This window comes from Lepidochelys kempii, chromosome 11, assembly GCF_965140265.1.
Source record: "Lepidochelys kempii isolate rLepKem1 chromosome 11, rLepKem1.hap2, whole genome shotgun sequence".
Taxonomy (NCBI): domain Eukaryota; kingdom Metazoa; phylum Chordata; order Testudines; family Cheloniidae; genus Lepidochelys; species Lepidochelys kempii.
Genome location: NC_133266.1, coordinates 38,450,113 through 38,475,206, shown reverse-complemented (window position 1 = coordinate 38,475,206; position 25,094 = coordinate 38,450,113). Strand labels below are relative to the sequence as shown.

Here is a 25,094-nt window from a genome sequence, read left to right as displayed (position 1 = left end):
ATTTAAGGCTTTGCATGCCAGTAATACATTTTAGCGTTTTTTAGAAGGTCTCTTTATAAGTCTATATATTATATAACCAAACTACTGTTACATGTCAAGTAAACAAAATGTTTCAGAAGCTTTATTTAAAATTAAATTAAAATGCAGATCTTATCAGTTGAGTGTGATCCTTGCCCTTGCTTTTCCTTGCTGAGTTTTCCAATGTCTGGCACGTATTTGGATACTATAAGCTGCACACAGGCTTCTGAGTGATCAGCTGTTAACCGGCTCCGAGAGGGACAGAGGACAGATTTCATGTGTTAAAATACCTGTTCACACAGGTATGTGGATCCAAATGCTGAAAGCATTACAAACACAATTTTCTTCAAACAGTTAAATTTCACTGGCAGGGACATCCAGCAGGTCAGAATAGAGGCCCCATGATCTTTTTCGGTAGCTTCAAATGCGCTCCGCAGATCCACAAACTTTGATGTCCACAATTCTGAGCTTTTTAACTGAAAGAGTTGCATTTCGAAATCTTCAACACCCATCCACTGAAATACAGACAAATCCAGGTCGCTTTCTTTGAATTTTTCAGGTTTAATTAGAAAAGAAAGCATTGGGCCAAATCACTGGAAATCTTGAAATCTGTCAGAAAATTCTGATTCCAGTGCTTGTGTGTACTTTCGAATCTCATCGACATTGACAGTGCAACGTGTCGATAGCTCTTTTATGAGTTGGAAGTAGTGGAAAGTAGAAGTTTGAATATCCCTGGAAAAAACTGCTAGTTTCACAACAAATGCTTTCCAGGCTTCATAAAGATCCAGAACTGTTTGCCCTGCACCCTGGAGACAGAGGTTGAGTTTGTTTAGGTGAGCGGTGATATCAGATAGAAACATGAGCTTACACAGCCATTTGTCATCCAGTTCAGGGTAGTTTTGTTCTTTTTTCGACAAAAATACCTTGATTGCATCAAAACAGTTTACAAAGCGCACCAAAACCCTGCCACGACTTAGCTACCGAATGTTGCTGGGAAGTGGGATGTTGTTATAACCACTGTCCATCTCTTCTAGCCACGCTTGAAATTGTTGGTGAGTCAAAGCAGATCGAGCAGCAAGGAAATTCACAATTCGCACCACTGTATTCATCACATTATTAAGCTCTGAATTAGAAATTTTAGCACACAGGTTTTCTTGGTGGATGATACAGTGAAATTTGACTGTCGGACGGCCAATTTGATCTTCAAGTAACTTTACAAATCCCTTCTGTTTTCCGACCATGGCAGGAGCACCTTCTGTTGTCACACAAAATATTTTTCTGATGTCAACTCCTCGTTCTTCAAAATGGTTTACAAAACTTTCCAGTATATCTTCCCCCTTTGTTGTGCCATGCAGGGGTTTTAGGCAGCAAAGTTCCTCTTGGATTTCATCGGAAGCACAATATCTTGCCACAACTGCCAAACGTGGAACGTCGTTTATATCCACGCCCTCATCAACTGCAACAATAAATACTGCTGTGTCTTTCAATGCAGTCATCTGCTTTTCCTTAATGTTTTCTGCCATTTCACTTATGCGTCTCTCAACTGTTCTGGCAGAGATGGGCAGTTCTTTTATTCTAGATATGATTGTATCTTTATTTGGTAAATCATTGAACAAAACCTCCGAACTACTGAGAAAAACTTTTTATATATTCCCCATCTGTAAACAGCTATCATAAATCTCGGAAGTGCTGCTATATTACTGATGGGTTTTCTGCATGGAGAAGGGGTGAGAGATGGCAAAAGTGTAGTGCATTGTGGAATAAAAAGAGAGAAAGGGAAAGTGGGAGGAAGAGAGGGACAAAAGGGAAACGGAAACAAGCTGAAGGGTGTTAATGAGCAATACATTCAATGCTCCTGAATTCCTTAGTTGTAGGGAAACAGTGAAGATAACAAGTTCAAGGCCAAACAGCAGATTTCTAGTTTGTAGAGTTCCATTTTCCTATTATTCTTAAAGTGAAAATCATCTTAGTCTCATCTCAACTATAAATATATAGTGTGCTTTGTTCTCTAGTTGCTCTGTGGAATCTTATACTAGGGGCAAATTCTGCATTCCCATAAGTGGATGCAACAATAGAAGCTGCACGTACTTGTCTAAGGAGAGAATTTGGCCCAGTAGTTGAATAGAAAGAGCAGCTAGATTGTACAAAAAGCTCTTTGCAGATAGAATATAAAAGGGCATCCTTGCTAGCATAATTTTTTCTTTTTGTTTTTTGGAGTCTGTAATGTTTTTGTGTGTCATGGACTCAAAAGCAACTTAAAACAAGTTGGAAGGGTAACAAAAAGAAAGAAGTCATACATAGGTTTTTTCTTCCAGTTTCACTGACTTGCACAAATAGTGAGTTTCGTTGTACATCTGGACGTTGTATTCCTGCTCATTGGTACTGTGATCGAGGAGTAGACTGTGCTGATGGCTCTGATGAACCCGCCTCTTGTGGTGAGTGTGCAGTTAAAAGAGAACTGTTCTGGGGAATGGGATGGCTTAGGAAATCGGTTATGGGAAATAATTAATTTCTCTTCTAGATCAGCAGTACAGATCCAGTCCAGGCTGTTAGTAACTGGAAAAACCTTTTAAGGCCTATTCAGTGGCTTGTCTGATATGAGCCTGTAATTTCAATTTATTTCTAAGTGTTTGCATCACAAACGCTCTGTTTGGAAAGTGAATCTTCTTAGCTAATCATGATTGATTACTGGTAAATGAAAACCATTCCTTTCTCCTTTGAAACAACAGTGTTGGTGAATTGGCTGATGTGGGGTAGGTAGCCTGTATTTTGGAATTGGCTTGGACATGAAGAGTGCATATGCACTCTGACATTTGGGAAAAAAGGTGTGGACAGAGGGCTACACTTCAGATAGTGTGAGACTGGGGCATTCTAGGATTCTGAGTGTCCCATAATTCCTTGGAGTAGTCAGGTCCTGTATGCAGGATGGAAACTGATTAGAATAAACAGGGAAATAAGAAAGGGAAGGGAGAAGGAAGTAGGGAAGAAGCCAGGTATTTTCTCCATAGGGCGGAAGAAGAGGAAGACCAAAATCACTGGGAAATGGGTAGAGTACAACATGGCAGACATCAGTGGAAAAAACTGGTACTGTAACAGGACATTAGGATTTTCCTGTGATTGAAAATGGGCTGATGTCTCATTCTCCACATTTCATGAGGTATGAGAAATTCAAGTGATAGCTGGTAATGCAGTGTTGGTTTATTACTAGCAATGTATTTATTAAAATAAAAACTACACCTTTTGATTTCAGACTTAGAAATGATTGTGACTTTTGCCTGCATTTCTAGGGCTCTGAGACACATGCCTGCTTTTGGGGGAATTCAAACTGACACACCTTCAACCTTATTAAGACCTGTCTAAAAGGTCTCTGGATTGCTCCAAAAACCTCAGCCCTTGATTACAAACAAGCAATTATAAACATACATAGTAAAATTAGTACTGTCACTGTCAGGACGGTGAATTCATGTTAGAGTTGATGCCTGCTTCAAGTTTACCAAGTTTCCTAATTTCAGATTTCTTTAACAGTCTACTTTTTGATATATAACAAGGTTGACATACTAATAATCAAAGCAGTAATGTATTTGTAGGGGTTGTTAGTGCAAATGACCAATAAAGAGAAAATGGGGACATGGAGAAGTGGTGTTCACCTTATCTCAGCAAGTGTGATTTGACCAAGGTTCTAACATTTGAGCTTTCCTCTTACATTTCACTAGAGTAAACCTGTCCTAAAGAATGCTTCCATTAGTAGGTTATTACAACGGTGCAGGCTAGTTTAACAAGCAGAGTAATTCTATTCATTTTTTAAGTGTCCCATGTGCGGACTTGTTCAAGTAACCAGTTCAGGTGTGATGATGGCAGATGTATCCCAGCAAGCTGGATCTGTGATGGTGATAATGACTGCGGGGATATGAGTGATGAAGATCAAAGACATAACTGTGGTAGGTGTCCAATACAAATAAAGTATTGTGCTAGGGGCAACCCACGGGCTTTCAGACCAGGATAGATTTACTGAAAAGTCTGCATGACATAATTTTTTTTCTGTCAGACTATTTTGTATAATTCCTTATTTTATTCCACATTTTTGGAATTAAAATTCTAAATTCTAATAAAAAAATCCCTTCTCATTTTGTCCCGTTCCATTCAATAGCCTTGAATTATAAACTGCTTTGAGATGAAATTTACATGGCAAGTTTGTTTAAGACAGACTGCAGTAACAACTTCAGCATATATAGTGCCTGATCATGACAGTACATCTTCTCTTGTGAATCAGTATCAGTTATTAATGTCAGCAAGGTTCCAGTAGAAATTCTATTAGCTGGAGAGCAGAGGGTCAGGTTGTGCCTGGCTGTTTAGTGGATGCACAAAGAGGAGAGGTGCAGGAAACCTGGCCTCCTTCCTTGTGCCGTTTAGCAGTTATTGGCTCCCTTGATTTGCCCTCTGGGGAACAAGCATCTCACAGGAGTGAGTAGGGAGAGGAGGGTTCTTAGCTCTGCTTCCTGATGCACCTGGCATCAGGCCTCTGGCCTGGCACCAAGGGAAAGAACGCTGCATCCCCAGAAGGGAGGTAACAGCAGGGGCGGTTCCCCTGCATGCCAGGGAGCTCTGGGAGGAATGCTGCTTCTTACTGGGTCATTGTGGCACCACACCTACCCTCCACACACAGCTGTGGTCAGTGGAGATACACCGGGGATGAATCTGGCTTTTTGCAATGGATAAGATGCATTTTAATGAATTTCTGCATGAAATTTCTGGTACACATGCCCAGATGTGAATGGGGAATGCACATTTTATACATGTAAAATGAAAATAACTCTACTTCTGTTACTTAGCAAATGTGCTTTATTTTAGCAAACCGCAGCTGCACAGCCACTGAGTTTACATGTGTGAACAATAGGCCGCCCCTGAGGAGGTGTATCCCCCGGGTGTGGGTCTGCGATGGAGATGCTGACTGCAGTGATGCTTACGATGAACATCAAAACTGCACGCGACGGTCTTGCACTGAAAATGAATTCACATGTAACAATGGATTGTGCATCCGAAACTCTTACAGGTCTGTATGTACTTCAGTAACAATACAAAAGGCTTGCAAATAGTTTCAAATGAAGGAATGAATTCATTTCAGTTTTTACACCTTGTCATTAAATAGGATTACATTTAAGTGTGAAATAATTTATGTGCAGTGCATTCACATGTAAGTTTTAATTTTAAAATCTCTAGGATGCTTGAGTAGTTTAATATTACCAGAGCCTACCAATGGCATTAAACCTGTACTCCTGGGCACAGTAACTTTTAATGGGAGGAATCTCACTGGTTTCTTTAGTAGCCATACTTACATGAGTACATTTTGATTTCATTATAATTATTCATGTGAGTAACGGGGTACAGTTGGGAGTAAGGATTTGCATGACCAGGTGTGTATCTACCCCTCCGTCCATCCGACAGTCACTACCTTTATGTGTTTAACAACACCACCTTTCTTTCCAGGTGTGACAGGCGGAACGACTGTGGTGATAGCAGCGATGAGAGAGGGTGCATCTATCAGCCCTGCCAACAGCACCAGTTCACATGTCAAAATGGGCGCTGCATTTCAAAGGCATACATCTGCGATGGGGATAATGATTGTGGGGATGAATCTGATGAGCTGGAACACCTCTGTAGTACACCAGAAGCAACCTGCTCTCCCCATCATTTTAAATGTGACAATGGAAACTGCATTGAAATGGTTAAAATTTGCAATCGGCTGGATGATTGCTTTGATAATAGCGATGAAAAAGGATGTGGTACGTGTGGAGTGTTGGGGGTAGGGGATTAGGGTTCTGATATTTTATTTTAAATATTTTAGACAATTTAAAAAAAATGAATGCTTAATGAAGTCAGCAGGTTAATTAAGATGATACATGTGCCATCCGGACTTGCCAATAGGATGTATGAAGAATGCATACATATACCACACATTTATTAATTATTAAATCATAACACAGTATGCTATCTTTTAAATATAACATGTCAATTCATATACTTAAGCCATGAAAACTAGCCAGTACTTGGTAAATAGAATGAATATATCATCACAGATTTTAGATATGAAAATATGCCAGATAAATAGTTATAACTATATATATTCCTTCTGAGAAATAATACTATTCTGCACTGACAGAATTTGGGGCAGATCCGCCACTGGTGTAAATTATCATAGCCCCACTGATTTCGGTGGAGCATGATAATTTACACTGGGTGTGGATCTGCCCCTGCAACTCAATTGTAGCCACCCAAGATTCAGAATATTTTGGTATTTTTGGAATAAAAGTTGTTGCCCACTTGTCATGATGTTGACTCTTATGAATACTTTCTGGGTAGCTCAGTTGCTTGAATAATAATGTTTTTGTTTTTGTACCACAGGTATTAATGAATGTAATGACCCTTCAATCAGCGGATGTGATCATAATTGCACAGATACCCTGACTAGTTTCTATTGTTCTTGTCGTACTGGACACAGACTCATGTCTGATAAACGGACATGTGATGATATTGATGAATGCAATGAAACGCCATCAGTATGTAGTCAGATTTGTGAGAACACTGCTGGCTCCTACATCTGTAAGTGCGCCCCAGGCTACATCCGTGAGCCTGATGGAAAAAGTTGCCGGCAAAATAGTAATATCTCCCCCTACCTTATTTTTAGCAACCGTTACTATCTGAGAAATCTCACAGCAGATGGCCAGTCTTACTCTCTCATTTTGCAAGGACTAAGAAATGTGGTGGCACTGGACTTTGACAGGGTGGAAAAGAGGTTGTACTGGATTGATGTGGGGAGAAAGGTCATTGAAAGAATGTTCCTAAATGGGACAAACAAGGAGACAGTAATAAGTGATGATGTGCCAAATGGGGAAGGTATTGCTGTGGACTGGGTTGGCAGGTAAGAAAATGTTTTCAGCTTTTCTGAGCTATTGAGGAGTTATGTTTTTTAATGTGAAAAATATGAGTTCAGATACTTGTTTGGGACTGGTTTTCAACCCACATACCATACACCCAGTATAACAGTATCCTAATAATGTCAATAATAATTATTCATAATACTACTTGGCTCTTATAGTGTGCTTTATATTTTCAAAACGCTGCACAAACATTCACTAACTAATCCTCACAACAGCCATGTGAGATGGCTACATTGTGTTATTCCTGTTTTGGTGATGGGGAAGCCAGACTGAGAGAGGTTTAGTAAACACACACAGCAAACTAGTTGCAGAGCATGATTAGAAAGTTTCTGGCTCCTAGCCCTGTGCTCAGTCCTGCTGGCAACAAAACATGTTCTAGCCTGGTGTGCTTATAGTCAGAATGTGCAATAAGGGCACCACGGTAATGCAAAGACTTTTGAACATTTATGTTAATGGACCAAGTTTAATAATTGTAATAAGGATAAGAATAATTAATAGAAGATCCACCTCTTTGATGTGATAGGAAACGTCTTAACTGGGAGGAATATATTAACGAAGCAAACAAAGACAATTGATAAATCCTGAATTTTTATATTTAAAAATACCCTTATTAACCAGGGAAATCTCATTGACAGTGCCATTTGAGAACCAGATTTTGCTGGGTGTGCTGTGAGGAACGATTCTTGCAACAGAGGTCTTACCCAGTGTGTTTCCCTTGTCTCCATAAGTGACAGTACTTTATAACCATGCTTTTTCCCCCATTCCTTTGGTTTGGTGAGAGCAGGGGAGGAAGGGAAAGATGGTGATTCTTATGGCAGCCCCACCCGCAACCCCACTCACAACCCCGTGCATTGCACATCTCCCTTCCTGGCCCCTCTCCAGGCCATCTCCTTGTTGCCATTTCTTGGTAAGAGAAGAGGGGAGGAAAAGGAGAGGCAGTGACACTTTGTGCTGGCCATGTGCTGCAGGCAGCTGCCTGAGATGGGGGGTTTATTCCCCAGCTGACCAGCTACAGTTTTGAATTTGGCACCAGTAGTGGAAATTGGCTAGTGGTGCCAATGTCAGGGGAGGGGATAGGGCAAGGTGGCACATGGCTCATAAAAGGTGGAAGTACAGCATATGGATTTGTACCTACCCAGTTTGAGCCCTGAGCAACAGTTGGCAGCATTTGTCTTTTGTAACGTTGGCCACATTGGAGGATTGAGAAGTATGTGGTCCTGATTAATTCTTCTTTCATTACAGTGGATTCATCATTACTGTAGAGAGAAAAAAGCAGTGAAATTAAAGTGCGGTGCTTTATTTTGTATAAAGTAGTGTGTAAAATATTCATTATAAAACATTTCAGGAAGTTGTACTGGGTGGATGCATACAAAGACTGTCTCTATGTCGCTGAGCTTGATGGCAGATTTCGGAAAAAATTGGTGGATCGGTGTGTGGACTCCAACAACACCTTCTGCTTTCAGTATCCCAGAGCTATTGTCGTTCATCCAAAATATGGGTATGATATTTCCAGAGTGATTCTCTTTCTCCTAGTAGTTCGACAGTCTCATGCTGTTTCTGTGAAAGTCCATGCTAAGTTATCATTTTGCATCTGTTAGTAAGAATAATTACAGAATATTTGGATCATATCCTTCTGTTCTGCAAAAATGCGCCAAAGGTGGGAGATGGGTTTTGTTTTAATGCATGAGGTGTTATGTTGCAAATATAGCTTCTAGAATTTGTCCCAGGATCTTTTCCTACAAAACTAACTATGGATGTTGTTTAAATAGACAGGTTTACTGGACTGACTGGGCAGACCGAGCCTATGTTGGAAGAGTGGGCATGGATGGCAAGAACAAGACGGTGATTATCTCTACCAAGTTAGAGTGGCCCAATGGACTCACCATAGATTATACCAACGACAAGCTCTACTGGGCAGATGCCCATCTAAACTACATTGAGTACGTACATAGAGAAGAATAAAGCAACTGGGTAACTGTTCATACCAAATTTCAGTGGTAGCACTTTATTTTAAGAATTTTTTAACCCCGTCACTGCTGACAGTTTGTGCATGGATCAAGGCAATAGGTTTTGTTTTTTTTTAAATTGAACGTACAGAGACATTTTATGTACCGTTACAGTACAGTTAGACAATGACATATCCAATTAATCCATCAGCATTGAAAGGGTTAACTAATTCTAAATTAAAATGGAATCAGAAGTTAGGTATAAAGGGGATGAAGAGGAAAGACTGCCTCCTTATTTGGATAAAATTAACTTTTGGGGTTTTTTTCCACTTGTTCTTTAGCTGCAGTTGGCACTTTTGTTCTGAAGTTTTATAGCATATATTTGCTAGCTCCAGTAATTATAATAAGGGACATATGTGCAGTGGGTCTTCAGAACTTTGCAACAGGGGGTTAGACTGTAAACTTTTTACTCACACTAGTGAGTAGTTACATGAGTAGTCTCACTGGAATCTCAGAAACTTCTCATGGAAGTAATTGTTCAGAAATTCAGAAAGAGGTTCACAGTCTGGGCTAGAACTTGCCAGTGCATCTTCATGTAGATGCAAAACCTAAACTGAGGCAGAACTGAATACGCAAATCATCATTTTAGTCTGTAATTACCATTTTTTTGCCCAGAGATCTGAGGACAGTGATAAAGAAATGTATGTGCATACATTTGTAGAGTTCTGCTGAAAATTTGGCATTAATGTGTTCCCCTTATTAAAAGTTCATGACAATACTGCATGGAACCTATTGCTTTGTTACGTTAATTTACTGTATTTGATATAAGTCTATAAAATGTCAAATACATTTCTGATGATGAAATGCTTAGACTTCAATTTCAGCACAAGTAATTAGCTAACTTTCTGATTCTTTCCAGGTATTTCCAAATTAGCACATTTAAAAAATCTCCTTCGTGTGTATTCTTTTAGCGCCGTTCCAAGTTTCCATGTTAAAATGAACCATTTTAGAAAAAAAAAATCTTTCCCATAATTTCCTGCTAGTGCCTGGTCATAACAAAAAGAGATAACCCATTAAAGATATTTTACTGTAACAGACACTGTGAAGTCACAAAGAATCAGTGTTTTTAGAGCAATATGAAAGTGAACAGTTATGTTAAAATTTTAATGTTTAGCATTTCTGTCAAAAATTTAGATTTGGAAGATTCTCCATTGGATTCATTTTTGCCAAGTTTCTTAAATGATTTGTTCATTAATCATAAAGTTGTTGTTCAGAGTTTCTAACTTAGCCTTCTTTGTTATTAATACAGTCAGAAAAAAGTGTGAGAGTTACAGAACATTTTTCTATTAAAAATGTTGTTAAAAGTAACATATAGCACTCCTAGGATATTTAAAATTTAGGAATAAAGGTGTTATATTTTTCCAAGTGTCACTTGAGAGGCTATCTGAATTATACAGCCACTTTCCTGCATGACAAGTAACCTATAATCTATGCACAAAACTTCATTGGACAGCCAGATACATTTCTTAGGGATGGCTCTGTATTTCCTTTTGCGTGTGTTTGGTCTATTTTTATAACTAAAGTAAAAGCTATTTAAACCTTATGTGTCTCAAAATGAACTAAACTATTTTGAATCAACTGATCACCACTAATGAACTGCTTGCTGTAAGAAGATACCTTAAAGGCCGGAAGTTCTTGCAGCTTTGATCTCAGTCTTATGCATGTTTTTTGTTCATGTAGGTACTCTGACCTGGAGGGACGACATCGTCACACAGTATATGATGGGACTTTACCTCATCCATTTGCAGTTACAGTTTTTGAAGACACTATCTATTGGACTGATTGGAACACAAGAACTGTTGAGAAGGGAAATAAATATAATGGATCAGGCAGGACTGTTCTGGTGAACACGACACACAGGCCATTTGATATCCATGTCTACCATCCATACAGACAGCCAATTGGTGAGGAAACAGATTTAAAATTTAATGTGGATGTCTGGCCCTTATTAGGGCCTAACCCTGGTTCATGCCGTGTTCATATCTCCCATTGGCGTTACAAGGAGTTGAAGGCACTTGGTATCTCACAGGAGACCCACTCAGTTTCTTGAAGGATCAGGCCCTTAGTTAACCTACACAGGTGGTCTTCGATTTGGCTATCTGGTAAAGTAAGATAAATAGTGAGAGCAGAATCAGATCTGAAGTATGGATTTAAAGCCAGTTTCTAGGGTTTCAGGGTTCACTGTTCATACATCTTCAGTAAACTACAGCTGAGACCGGATTTTTCTGTCTGAGTGCCTGATTTATCTGTTTGTTTGTTTTGATTTGCAAGAGATAATATCAATGCCCTTCTGTGCAAAAGGAGACTATTGCAAGGTCTTTCCGTGTATGGGGATGTGAAGTGTGATGATTATTTTTCCATTTTACTAGTGAATAATCCTTGTGGTACCAACAATGGTGGCTGTTCCCATCTGTGTCTAATAAAAGTTGGCGGTCAGGGTTATTCTTGTGAATGTCCAGATAACTTCATGGTAGTACAACTTGGCAACACTGCACACTGCCTTCCAATGTGCTCCAGCACCCAGTTCCTCTGTGCAGACAGTGAAAGGTAAGTCCTTTGCTCAGTATCTTTTTTTAAAGCTCTTTACGGATAACATTTATATCTAAGGCTAATTTGCCTGGAAGGCTTGAAAATATGTAGTAATTCTCCATATTGTGGGTTCTGAAGTCTGGTGGTAAAGACAATTCCAGTCTGACTCCTGTGCTGGCAAAAATTCCTAGCAAAGTCCTCCTTTCTGGCTAATGGGATGAGCTTCTTATTAATGCCCTTTCTTTGTTGTATCACATGGCTAATCCAATAAGGACTGGGGTGTTAGTCATGCATTGCTTCAGAGGCCATTTCCCAGTGATTTCATGAAATATGAATCTGCTCCTGTCTTTTCTACATGCTGTGCAGTATGTTTGTTTCTGCTGTTAACTGATTAATTTATTCTGGCTGCCAGTGGCCCATAGGTCCCATTCTGGCAGTAAGGGGTCTGCTGATGCGGGGGCACAGCCCTGGCCCTTTTCCCTGGCCACCCCTATGTGGCAGGAGCCAGAATTGGGGGGACAGGCATAAGTCTTGCTATCCTGGCTCTACACCACCCCGGATTCCTGTAGGCAGCTGGGTTTCTCCAATGGCCCATTCTGCCAGCCTTAGTGCTGCCTCACACTGGAGCACCCATTGCCAATATGGTTAGGTCATGGTTAAAATTATACACTTAATAGAATTCTCTATCTAAATTTCAGATCACTTATGGAAATGTATCTTGTTCTCCATCTCTCTCAGCCTATCCAGCTAACATTTGACTTGCTTAGGTGTCTGTCTGAATGATGAGTCTCAAGAAAGCCCAGAGTGACAGTTTGCACAAAAATACTGCAAACTTGAGTCCACATTAATTTGCCGTGAGCCTGTTACAGAGGTTTCACCATCAACATCTGTTACTGGCAACACCATGTTGTGGTATATTTTGTTATCACATGACAAATGGCTTCATGTCATGTAGAACTGAGGCTCAAGAAATATCTGAAGCCAAATGTTGCAAGATGATATGTCACTGGCAAAAGCTTGTCTAACAATTGATCCTTAAAGGGATGGCTGGACACCTGTAAAGTCATTGGTTCATCAAAGGAAATATTATTTTCTCTTTATAGGTGCATACCGATCTGGTGGAAATGTGACGGACAGAGAGATTGCAGGGATGGCTCTGATGAACCGCCGACTTGCGCGCACCGATATTGTCGTGTTGGGCAGTTCCAATGTAGTGATGGGAACTGCACCAGTCCCCATTTCTTGTGTAATGCTCTGCCAGATTGTCCTGACAGATCAGATGAAGATCATGTACTTTGTGGTAAATGTCAGATAATTATTCTTAGCACGTGTGTGGCACTTCACATGTTCAAAACATTGTATAAACACTAACCATGTAATCCTCACAAGCTGCCCTAAGAGGCAGGTGAGAATCAGGATCCATATTTTACAGATGTTAGACCTGAATTTCTGCTGCCTTACACCTTACGTAATCATTTATCCCAGTGCAAAGTGTTGGTAAAAAGGATGTAAAATGCTACCAAATCAGAGTGGCAATGTTTTACACTCACTTTGCTTCACTTGCACTGGTGTAAAATACAAGGCTCTGGAAAATAGGTTTCATTGTGTGCTCAAAGCAACACGTGAAGTTGAGCTTGTCTGTATGGTCCCACAGTGCAGACTTCAAGGGTGTGAGTTGTAGCTTGCACTAACATGCTGTGAAAACTAAAAGTTACCTAGTTTGGGTTAACATTGTCTCATTTCAAACAGGACTAGGTTAATGCAAGCTAAGTACCTTTTAGTTTGCGCTAGCAGGAGCTACATGGGGCAGTTAAAGCGCAACATCTTAAACAAACCACTCTATGTAGACAAACCCTGGGTGTTAGAGGCAAGATCAGAACTGAAGATTTCCTAACTCCCAGCTCAGTCCATCAAACCATGCTCCTTCTTACCATAATCTGCATCTTTAAACAGTGAAAAAATTATTTCACATGAAAATTGCTCAAAATGCAATATACCCAGGCAGATGGTTTTGGAGAACTGAATGTGATAGAATTTTTTAAAAAATTGTAGGCATCTAATTATAATTGTGAGACAGTGTATTAACATTTTTTAAAACCCATCTTGTTTCATGCGCTTGTGTCTAATTAGAAAGCTAATTATTCTCCTCTTGTAAATAATATTACACTGGGAATTGAAGTCTGAGCAGTGAGAATGAAAAAAGAAAGCTGTGTAGTCATATAATTGATAGTTTCACTGACTTTCATTAGCATATAATAGTATTTTCTGTAATATCATAATTAAATGAAACCTCAATTTGACATGAATTTCAAACAATCAAGCTCTTAAGTAAGGCACAGGGGAATATTAAATAAGAAATTGACGGCTGCATAATAATGAGTTCACATGTCTCTTTATTTTATTGGGTAGAATACAGATGATTTTGGGGTATATCATACAGTTACCTAAGGGGGAAAACTTGCTCTAGAAAAGCTGTGTGTTAAAGTTTGCAGAAATCATGCTATATTCTCTCTTCCTGGAGAAAGGGATTACTGTGTATTAAAAGGGGCAGTGGGAGAGGTACCCAGACCATGTAGGCTGGAGATCTGTGGAAAGCCAAAGTGAACACCCCAGCTCACAGGCTAGCACTTAATGTGACTCCCACTCTGCAAACATCACAAGCCTCACCAGGCCCCCACCACTGCTAACATTGACTTCTGCTCTGTGACTATGCATGAGTTCCCCTCTGAGGAAGGTAGAAACTGTGGATCTAAAGTTAATGGTGCTTTGAGCAGTATTAACTTGTGCCAAGTGTCCTGGCTTGCAGCATGCTGGTTTAGCAGGAGAGTATGCTGGGTAGAACTAGAGTGGTTCCTCTTTGGCCCACCACACTGTCAGAATTTGCATGATGGCCCAAAGCCATGTTGTCATTCAGGTGCCCTGAATCACTGTGCTCCTCTGCCCTGACTCAGTGCGACAGCTGGGCTTGTATTTCACTCTGCACTGGGCAATGACAACTCTGGATGTCTTTCTTCTCCCCAAAGGCTCTCTGTTGTATTGTTCAGCCTTTGAAAGCTGGATGAAAGCAGCCTGTGGGCCATAGCCATCCAGGATTAGAAGTCAGTATCTGAACTGGACAAGTAAATTCTAAACTCAGATTGAGTTACCAGCATTTCTTTAATATGCGGTGATGACAGATTCAATTCCCATAACACTGAAGGGCTCAATCTTTCTATAAGCTTCAACAGCCTAATAAAAATGTGTATTCTTTTAGCTAATCACCAGTGTGAGACACATCAGTGGCAGTGTGCCAACAAACGGTGTATCCCAGAAGCCTGGCAGTGTGATAAAGAAGATGACTGTGGGGATAACTCAGATGAGGATAGCTCTCACTGTGCCAGTAGGACCTGCTCTCCAGGCCAGTTTAAATGTGACAATGGCCGCTGCATCCCTCAGTCCTGGAAATGTGATGTGGATGATGATTGTGGTGATCACTCTGACGAACCGTTTCACGAATGCAGTAAGCACTAAATCAATGGCAGCTGTCTATATTATAGCATGATAGGCAGAGTGAACAGCATTGCTTAATTTTCAAGAGGTTTGCTTTTGAGGAGATATGAATCCTACAAGTCAAGCTAAACCGCAGTAGGTAACTGGCACTGCAACACAGCACTTTGTGGCTTGGTAAGAGAGTCTCATGAGATACCAAGCAACAAATACTGAAGGGGAAAAAAGTCACTAAATAGCTACAAGGTTTTTGAACCAATCATGGGGTTGGTAACAAACTCAGAACCCAAAGAGGATGGGTTTATAAAGAACAGATATAGCCAGGCAAATTTGATTATGTCTTGCCAGACTGGTCAAGTTAGCAGATGAAGGGAAAGCAACAGACATAATACACTTGGATTTTCATGAATCTCTTAATACAGTTGCTCATAAATCTCTTACTTTCAAATTTAAATCTAATCGACTTAGATATGAACACAGTCATGTGGGTAAAAAAAAGTCTGACAGTTTGCGAATAAAGGGTTACGATAAACCACAAAGTGTCAAGCTGAGGGGAGCTATCGAGTGGGGTACTACAGAGATCTGTGCTAGGCCTGGTTTTCATTTATATTCATTTAATGATCTGGAAGTGAGTAAACAACATATTAATGAAATTTACAAATGCTACTAAATAGGGAGGAGTTGTGGGCATCTGAAATGACAGAGAAATAATAAAAAAGCACCTAAAAAGATTAGATACAGACATAGAAAGCAACAAAATGAAATTTAGCTTGGAGAAATGCAAGCTAATACAACTGGAATAAAATAATCTGAACAGCAGCAGTCTGAAAGCTGGAAAGCAGTAATGTGACCTACGAGTGATAATAGTTAGCAGATCGACAGGGAGTTTGCATGCAATGTGACAGCTGAAAAGGCCAGTGCAGTTTTGAGCTATATACTTAAGTAGGTCAACACTTAAGGCAACGTGTAGAGTACAGACACTGCGCACCCAGTTAGCATGGATATAAATAGTGATGTAGATGGTGAGGTATAGCCTTAGGCAAACAGAGTAGAGACATACCAGAACCGTAAGGTGTATATCCTACATGGCTCTCTACATGCCCAAACAGTGTCTCTGTCTACACTGTTATTTTTAGCAGTGTAGTGTCCCGCTGCTGGAGCCCACCACACTGGAAAGCTCTGGCAGTGGGGAAAGATTCTGGCAAGGGGGAGGCAGTGGGGAAGGGCTCTGCCAGTGGAGAGCTGCCAGAGCCCTTCCACACTGCCTGCCCCCTAGAGCCTTTCGTTGCCACAGTAAAGGGCTCCAGGAGTAGGGAAGCCAAGTTCCCTCCTGCTGTGTTTCCTGGGTTGGCACAGCTACTTACCATCCTTTACAGAGGGCTGAGCCGAATGGCTCAATCTAGCCCCAGAGGAGGACATGATAAAAGTTAAATATTTGTAGAATAGTCATCAAGGAAGGAGAAGAATTATTTAGGATGGCAAGGAGGAGGTATAACTCTGAAATGAGGTGAAATTAAGAAAGGGGAAAGTTAGTCTGATTATCAAGAAAAACTTCCTGACGGTGACTAATTGGAATTGTCCAAGCAAAGTGGTAGATACCCAGTCACTTAGCATAAAAATAGAGCGGACAAAATGCTGGTAACAGTATAATAGGACTCCATTGTGCACCAGCAGGGAGATGGGCTATATGACCTGACAGATTTTTTTTTCAGTCGTTGACTCCTTTTAATGGAAGTAGTGCACCATAAAACAGAAATCAGATGTTTAAGTCATGCGCATACAGAAGTAATACAATGTTCTTTGACAACTCTCTCTTGTGTTTTAGTGGGTCCTGCCTACCGGTGTGATAACCACACCGAATTCAGCTGTAGAACCAATTACCGCTGTATTCCACTGTGGGCAGTATGCAATGGGTATGATGACTGCAGAGACAACAGTGATGAACAAGGCTGTGGTAGGTGTAGGGAAAAGCTTTTTTCTGAAATGATGTTATGCTGCGAATATTTCTCCAAGCTATAAAACCCTCATGGAAGTCTTCTCAGTGACAGTTCATATGCTTGTACTTCTTTCATTTTCTGTCAGTTGACTTCACTGATATCCATTTGTGTGGTGGAAAATTCTGTGGACAACAATTCACTGTAGGTCGTGTAGCTCACAGCCTATAACCCCTGAAAGCTAGATTATGACTATTATTGTACTATTCATTATTGAATGTTGATTCTGTGCTTATCACTGAATAAAATAGAGGAAAATATATTTTCCTGCTTCCAAATCTTACATTTAGGAACACACATGAAAGCTGTGTTGTTGTAGCTGTGTTGTTCTCAGGATGTTAGTGAGACAAGGTGGGTGAGGTAATGTCTTATATGGGACCAACTTCTTTTTGGTGTGAGAGACAAGCTTTTGAGCTTACACTGAAGTCTTTTTCATATGAAAGCTGTCATTCAGTATTCTTTTTGCATATCTTCAAAGCTACGTCCAGTGCTCAACTGGGGATACACTGTACCAAAATCACCGATGTTGAGGATTTATGATGCTGCAAGAGTTGTTCTGAAACCTTTTAAAATGCTACAAACTAAGTTTGCAGTCCATGAGTTCACAACATCTAAATCAGAATAACTCAGGAAAAACAGGGTGTGACAGTCTGGCCTACAGTGTGCCATATGGCTTTGAGCTCTGGCTGTTTGTCAGTAAAAGCGTGTGCCACTCTGAGTCATTAGATACATACCCATATACACAGAGCCTGACCATTTTTCTTGCACCAAATCATTTATTCTCCGGGTAATATTTGTTTCTATAGATGCTGGTTGTTTTATACTTTTCCCCTCTGAGGGACAGTAGAGTTGTTGTTTCTGCACAAGTAGGAAAGGGGGGTTGTTTTAGGACTCCCTGACTCTGCAATCCTTGTGTTGGGAGTAGCAGTCTCCCTTTCTAGAAGATGGATATGTCCAGACAATTACTGTAAATTACTGAAAGTGCAAAGTCTCTGCCTGAGCATTCCCCTCCCAATCCTATATCATTACTTGATGGGATGTTTCCAAACTGCTTTCCCTAAATTACTTGACCCAGTTTATGGTATGGAAAATTCCATCTCTACAACCCTCTGGGTACTCTACCCTATCCAAAGCATCCTACCCTACTCTAAGCATCTCTCTACCCTGTCCAAAGCATATTCAAGAGTATGATAATGTATGCTGGCTTATTGTCTTGGTGACAAATTGTGTGCTTTGCAGAGGAGATGACTTGCAATCCTTTGGGAGATTTCCGCTGTGATAATCACCGGTGCATCCCGCTGCGCTGGAAGTGTGATGGAGATAATGACTGTGGAGATGGGTCTGATGAGAACAACTGCAGTGAGTTGTCACTCCACTCTCATGATATTTTAGTATTCCTTGCTTTTCACTTATAGCCTCCCATTTCTTCTGAAAGTGAGGCATGTTGTTCTTAATTGCAAGAGTTCAGTTATTCCACTATGCAGTCTGTATTGTTGCTGCTGAGCCATTTGGAATGCTGTGTTAAGAATAATCTCTGTATTGTACAGAAATAAATGTTAGTGAATCCAGTTATCAAGAAGAATGTTATAATGTATGTGAAAGTATTAGTCCTGATTTCCACTAGGGTTTAAGAGCTCAAATCCTGCACTTTTGTGTGTGTGTGTGTGTGTGTGTGTGTAAAAACATTTCCCTGAGTAAAGAGTGTAGGATCAAGCCCAAACTGAATTTATTATTTTCTGATAAGGAGATGTAATTTCCTCAAGATAAAAATCACTCTTGGGTAATGTTGTAACAAAACAAATTTGAGATGAGTTAACCCACAGAGAGACATGAAGTGTTTAATATCACATAATATGTATGCAGAAATATCAACTTGCCATTTTAATGATTGTCTCACATCTCACCCAGCAATCATTTTGCCTATTTTAATGAGACAGGCTTGGATGTTTAGAGTTACAGTTGAGTGACTTCACATGTTGTTTTCACTTGTCTTTTAAATTGAAGGCCCTCGCGAATGCACGGAAAGTGAATACCGTTGTGATAATTTGCGCTGCATTCCTTCTCGGTGGGTTTGTGACCATGACGATGACTGTGAAGACAATTCAGATGAACGTGACTGTGGTGCGTATTGACGTTTGGGTGTCATTTCATCATATTAGAAACTAAGGTTTGTTCAGGTTTGAAATCATTCTGCAAAACCATATTTTACATCAAGCAGCATTAGTGAAGCAACCTTTACTGCACTACATTGTTTACCTTTATTTAGAACAGGATATGCCACAAATACTATCTTACATTTAGATAGTGTGGATGGTGAATGCCCAGTTTTTCATGGTATCTTCTGTACATGAAAAATATCCACTTTGATCTTGTTTTTCACGTGAAGACATTTCACTAATCATTTTGGAATCTTTTCAGAGCTGAGGACATGTCATCCTGGATATTTCCAATGTAGCAGCGGGCATTGTGTTGCAGAACGCTTCAGATGTGATGGAAGTGCAGACTGTCTTGATTTCTCTGATGAAGCGACTTGTCGTGAGTTTAAAGCGTGTGGTGGGAACTTATGGGGGAAGAACAGCACATAAGACACACTTTAATTTTACAGAAACTTAGTCTTTATTGTCTGTTTAATACAATAGACAAAATCCTGAGTGGTACTGAACACCTGCAACTCAAATGACTTCAGTAATAATTCAGGAAAAATGTAATACATAGAGCTACTTTTTAATATACTAATGGGTTCTCAGGTATTCCACTGGCAAATTATAAAAAGATTAAAAGAATAAACCTGCTGGAGAGAGTGATGCCCAAGAAGCCCTGCTCTTTGCAAGGATGGTCTAGCACAGTGTGAGGATTTTGTTCTGTCCCAGCTACACTGCAAGACAGAATGGCTTTTTAAACATTTCAAGGCCTACTGTACTGTAACAGACTAACATGGCTGATTTTATAATGTGCACAGGGCTGTAGATGGTCTCATTCCTCTTCCCTTCCCCCCATTATAAATGAAAACAGGAAAACACTTTGTTTCTCTTGTTGTCACCTCTGGTCTGGATTGTGCCCCTGATCTCTACACTGGGCTACGTTTTAAGACCATTTGGGAGTTGCAGCTTATGCAGAATGTGACTGCTTCCTCATTAAGCAATGTTTTTTGGGGGGCATTTCACACCTCTGCATTGATAGAGCTACACTGGCTGCTAGATGATTCCTAGGTGAAGTTTAAGGTGCTGGTTTTCATCTACAGAGCCCAAATGGTTTGTAGCCTTGGTACCTGGGATGATGCCATTCTTCTCGTGTTGCTGTCATAGCAGTTGTGATCATCCTTCCAGGCAGTTGAGCTAGAAACCATGGATTAAGTGGGAAGGGGAAAACTCAGGACATTTTCAATGATGGGTCCTATATTCTGGAGTTTATTTCCCAGCATATTTGGTCCAACAGAGGCTGGATTAGACAATCTTTGTGGCATGCTGAAAATCACATATTTTCCCTGTTTTTAGTTCAGAGAAAGGGAAAGAAGGTTTGCTTAGAAAGTAACTGATGGGCTGTAGAAGCTGATGAAAGGGAAATGATTTGGAGGGTGGTTGTGTGTGTGAGGTGTAGAAGGGGGAGTTCCATATATGGTCTCTGGATCTTTTGAGTTGTGTTTATTTTCAAATTTTGTATAGGATCCACATAATTGGATGGACACTTTATAAATGTGAATACATTAATAATTAATTATCTGGTTAATTACCTGACCATTCACTGGGGGTGCTGGTATGAAATTTGTGTAGATTATATTAATGGATTGCCGTTGATAAACGCAAACAGTGCCAGTAAAACTCACATCACCGTATTGTGGTTCTAAGGCCTCTGGCAGTAACTTTAGAGTATTATTTAGCTTTGTAAAATCTTAATCTAAATTAATCAATGTAGTTAGCCAGTGGCCCTCAGTCCTTGCAGTCTGCTACCCCTGCAAACTTTTAGCCGTCTTCTCCTGTAGAGAAGAGGGTGCGGAAGAAATAATGACCTACGAAATGCCTGAATATTATTTCAGACCAAGCTAACTTGTTTATACTAAAAATTAAATTTCTTTTCACCAGCAACACGCTATCCTAATGGTACATACTGTCCACCTATGTTGTTTGAGTGTAAAAATCATGTCTGTATCCAGCCCTATTGGAAATGTGATGGTGACAATGACTGTGGAGATGACTCTGATGAAGAACTTCACCTTTGCTGTAAGAGAGAAAAATGAAATAAAAATGAACAATGTTGATTCTATTAGTAAAACTATATAATGACAATCATTAGTGGTACAGAAGTAAGAGCTAAATCATAAATATGTTCTTTTGACTGGAGATTCTCATGGGTTTTGATAAAGATAAACACCAAGAAAGTGTTGTTTCACAAGAAGCATCTTTAAATTCACTTCATACTCTCTCTTGTGATTTTGTAGCTCATTAATTGCTTTGCAGGCATCTAAATATGCAGCTGTAAGAAAGGGGAGAAGTCAAATAATGAGAGACAATCCCTGTAGCAATTAGAAATATGAATAACAGTCAGCATTTTCAAAATTGGGTGCCTAAAATTAGGAGCCTTAACTGAAATTTAGTAATATAAGGGTCTGATTTTCAATGGTGCTGACTAGCATCCTCAACTCCCATTAGAGTCAGGGCATGTCCTTAAATATGGATTATGGGTCCTAACTTTAGGCACTCAAGTTTGGAAATGTTGACCAATACCTATGAAAAATATACGTTACATACAGATGAGGCAGCCATGACAAATGCATTTATAAATTGGATGGTCTTTTCTATAAATGATTTCTGCTGTTGTCTAGAAAGATATAGAGCACAAACTAGCATGGTAACTATGGCATTGCATTCCCTGCAGTAGTGATGAATGTTTGCTGTCTGGAGTACAGACTACCTTTTTCAAGAAAGTCGATTATCACTATGTTAGAAACACAGATTTTAGGTTATCTTTTGACAAACCTAATTCAATGCTGTGACTGAAGAATATGTATACTTTTGGCTGGGAAGACTAGTGCTTTTTAAAATAGAGGCACATGGTAACCAAAAAAAGTGATGTATTGATTTGATGGATTGTATGCAATAAGTGTTTGCATCATACTTGCTTATTTGATCTATTTCATTTCAGTGGATATTCCCTGTGAACCACCATTCCGTTTCCGCTGTGAAAATAATCGCTGTATCTACAGTCACGAGCTGTGCAACCAGGAGGATGACTGTGGAGATAGAAGCGATGAGAAAGAGGAGCACTGTACGTTTACACATGTACAGCCAATTTTATTCAGTAATCAGTAGATACATTTTCTAGTAATCCTAGACTTGGACTTCCATCAGTGTAAAGTATTTGTAATGTTTAATAATAATAAAAAACATCCACATTGAATGACAAAATGAAACAAATATTTTAAAACTAATGTTCAGCAGGAAATGATTTGAACTGTGGTTATTATAGCGCAGAATATTTGCAGCATATAGATGCAAGTATAGGTTTAATGTGTAACAAGTCCCTCCCCCAGCAATTGTATGCCCACCATATACCGTAAGCATGCTGATAAATTAGTATAGTCTGAAAAAAAATATCAAATTATAATGTTATGGTATAGTCTGTTTAAAATAATGAAGAAGAAAGAATTGGCAATTCAATAATGGTCAGGATGGCAAATGTTGCTGAAGTTGTTTTGAACATGGTTGTCTCTGAATTCTGACCATTGTTGTGCATGACTCAACAATATTGGACCCTGAATAATACGTATGAGGATCTTAAGTGTTTAGGCCTTGATGCTGCAACTAGTTCTGCATGGGTAGACCCCTGCACTCACATGGAGCCACACTGATTTCACTGGGGCTCTGCACATGAGTCTGCCCATGAAGAACCAGTGATAGCATTCGAGAATTAGCACCTGGAATAATAGATACATTCTATTATATATCTTTATTATACAGTGCAAAGTTCTGCTCTCAGATATATTCACAGTACCCATTTACTCAATGGGAACTGCATGTGCACGTTTCATAGCAGAATTTGGCCCCAAACGTAAGAATGTTTATTATTTACTGACTTTTTAAATTACCCAATGTCATGTAATCGTAATAGCATGTTGTATATGCTAGAATGGTCTCAACTAAACTAAAATATCAAAGACTGGAGTTAAAGTACAAAATATAGAGATAAAAGATATTAAATAGCCCTGCCAAAGCAAGAAGTTGAATCCACTGTTGAGTAGAAAATATGTAACAAAAAGTGTTTATGAAATAGTCCTTGTATCTCTGTAGAAGGAGGAAGTCTGGTTTTTGAGTTGAAAGTGACTGGGAATTGGCAGACCTGGGTTCTATTCCCAGCTAAGCCACAGACTTCCTGACTCACGTGATCAAGTTATTAAACCTCTCTGTGCCTCATTTCCTTCCTCTGTGAAAGGAATTATGCCTAACTTGTGGATGTTGGGAAGCTTCATAGGTGACAGTAGCGTGTGTCTTTTGAATTGTAGGTCGAGAACCTACCCCAAGACCTTGTATGGCTGAAGAATTCAAATGTGGTAATGGAAATTGCATTCCTCTACATTACGTATGCGACAATTATGATGATTGTGGAGACCATTTTGATGAAATAGGCTGCAGTAAGTAACAATGTTGTTGTTACGCAGTATAGTAGTAATCAATAGAACTGAAATAAAAAGTTTTTGAAACAGAAATAATAAACGTATAGTATTGACTAGAGCTAGAATATAATAAATTGGAACTGCTCTCTGCTCCTGTTATCTTACCATCCTCCGCATATCTTTCCGAAACATTGACATTTGCAAACTAAGAAGCTCAGTATCCTGAACTGTGCAAGTTTAGGCTAAGAGTCTTGTGCTTCACAAGAAGCAATTTGGTCTTGTTCTAAAATAAGATATGCTGTAGAGGCTAGAGCAGACCCTGAACTGGCGTAAATTGTCATAGCTCCTCAGAAGTCAATAGAGCTAGCATGATTTACACCAGCTTAGTACCCATCTCTGGAGAAAGTGAACAACTCATCTCACACCAGCACCCTATTGGCCAGTGCTCAGATTGAAGTCACCTCCAGTCATCAGTGTTGTTAACAGTTTTTCACAAGATGAGGTGGCACAGGACTCTTTGCCGCTTTTACAGATCCAGACTAACATGGTTACCCCTCTGATACTTGACACCAATCAGGAGAGTCACTGCAATGTGGAAACTTTGAGTAAAATATGTGTGTGTGATAGGGCGTGCAGAGAGATCCTAGAGAAGTCCACCTGAATAAAGCATTTTGACTGCAATAGACAGACAGCTTAGATTTATAATTTGAGTATGCACTTGTGATTTCAGTTTGTCAGGTGTTTATGGCTTCAGGTGAAAATGTGCCAAATGATGTACTGGGGATTAAAACCTAGTATGTTCGCATATCACAAATAACTCACAAACTGTTAGCATAGTCTTTTCTGAGGTGGCTTGCATCTCTATTTCACATCCATCCCAGTGGACTTTGAGTAGTGGAAAATAATGATGTGACCTCATGAAAATGTAAAAGTATAAAAAGGATGTGAAATGGTGCAAATCAGACAATTTGATGGCATTCAGCCCTGTACTGTTCATGGGCAGACATGAGCTCAAACCAAACTTATGGCGTTTGGATCCTTTCCAGCTTCAAACATCAGCATTAAACAAAGAAAGAATAAATAACACTAAATAGTTCTATAAACCTAATCAGGATGACAAATATCTTTTGTTTTGTGATGGGAATAAAAGGTGTCTAACTTTAATTGCAGGTATAAATTTTAAATATGAATGCAAAGACACTGTGTGTGTGTGTGTATAATATGTATGTATATAAAGGTAAGTGTGTATAATTATTGTAATTAGCATTGGTATATAGTTGTAGGGCATAAACAGTTAACTGAGTTAGTGAAATAATATTTTGGGCATAAATCTGCATCCTTCCTCATCCTGTGTCAATACACATTTGTTATTTAATTGTTTCTACTTACATGTTATAGATCTACTTGCTGTATTTTCTAAGTGTCAGAGTAATTTTTGTAAATGCAGTGCACCTCAGCTTACCAGTATCGCCATAGATCACTGCTTCATTTACACACAGCACATTAGATATGTTTATAG

At 39.5% G+C, this 25,094-nt stretch overlaps 1 protein-coding gene across 5 annotated transcripts in view; it reads left to right on the top strand.

The window, feature by feature from the left end:
- LRP2 (LDL receptor related protein 2) overlaps positions 1–25,094 on the top strand; it is a 181,170-nt gene that overhangs the window by 120,155 nt on the left and 35,921 nt on the right. For all 5 annotated transcript variants that reach the window (XM_073305750.1, XM_073305749.1, XM_073305752.1 and 2 more), the window contains exons 46-63: positions 2,334–2,453; positions 3,825–3,956; positions 4,867–5,068; positions 5,503–5,798; positions 6,418–6,934; positions 8,299–8,451; positions 8,723–8,893; positions 10,640–10,863; positions 11,329–11,506; positions 12,592–12,788; positions 14,742–14,987; positions 16,800–16,928; positions 18,208–18,327; positions 18,973–19,089; positions 19,387–19,503; positions 21,048–21,185; positions 22,108–22,230; positions 23,465–23,593. In XM_073305750.1, coding sequence (XP_073161851.1) covers positions 2,334–2,453; positions 3,825–3,956; positions 4,867–5,068; positions 5,503–5,798; positions 6,418–6,934; positions 8,299–8,451; positions 8,723–8,893; positions 10,640–10,863; positions 11,329–11,506; positions 12,592–12,788; positions 14,742–14,987; positions 16,800–16,928; positions 18,208–18,327; positions 18,973–19,089; positions 19,387–19,503; positions 21,048–21,185; positions 22,108–22,230; positions 23,465–23,593 — 3,309 coding nt within the window. The remainder of the gene's footprint in view (positions 1–2,333; positions 2,454–3,824; positions 3,957–4,866; positions 5,069–5,502; positions 5,799–6,417; positions 6,935–8,298; positions 8,452–8,722; positions 8,894–10,639; positions 10,864–11,328; positions 11,507–12,591; positions 12,789–14,741; positions 14,988–16,799; positions 16,929–18,207; positions 18,328–18,972; positions 19,090–19,386; positions 19,504–21,047; positions 21,186–22,107; positions 22,231–23,464; positions 23,594–25,094) is intronic.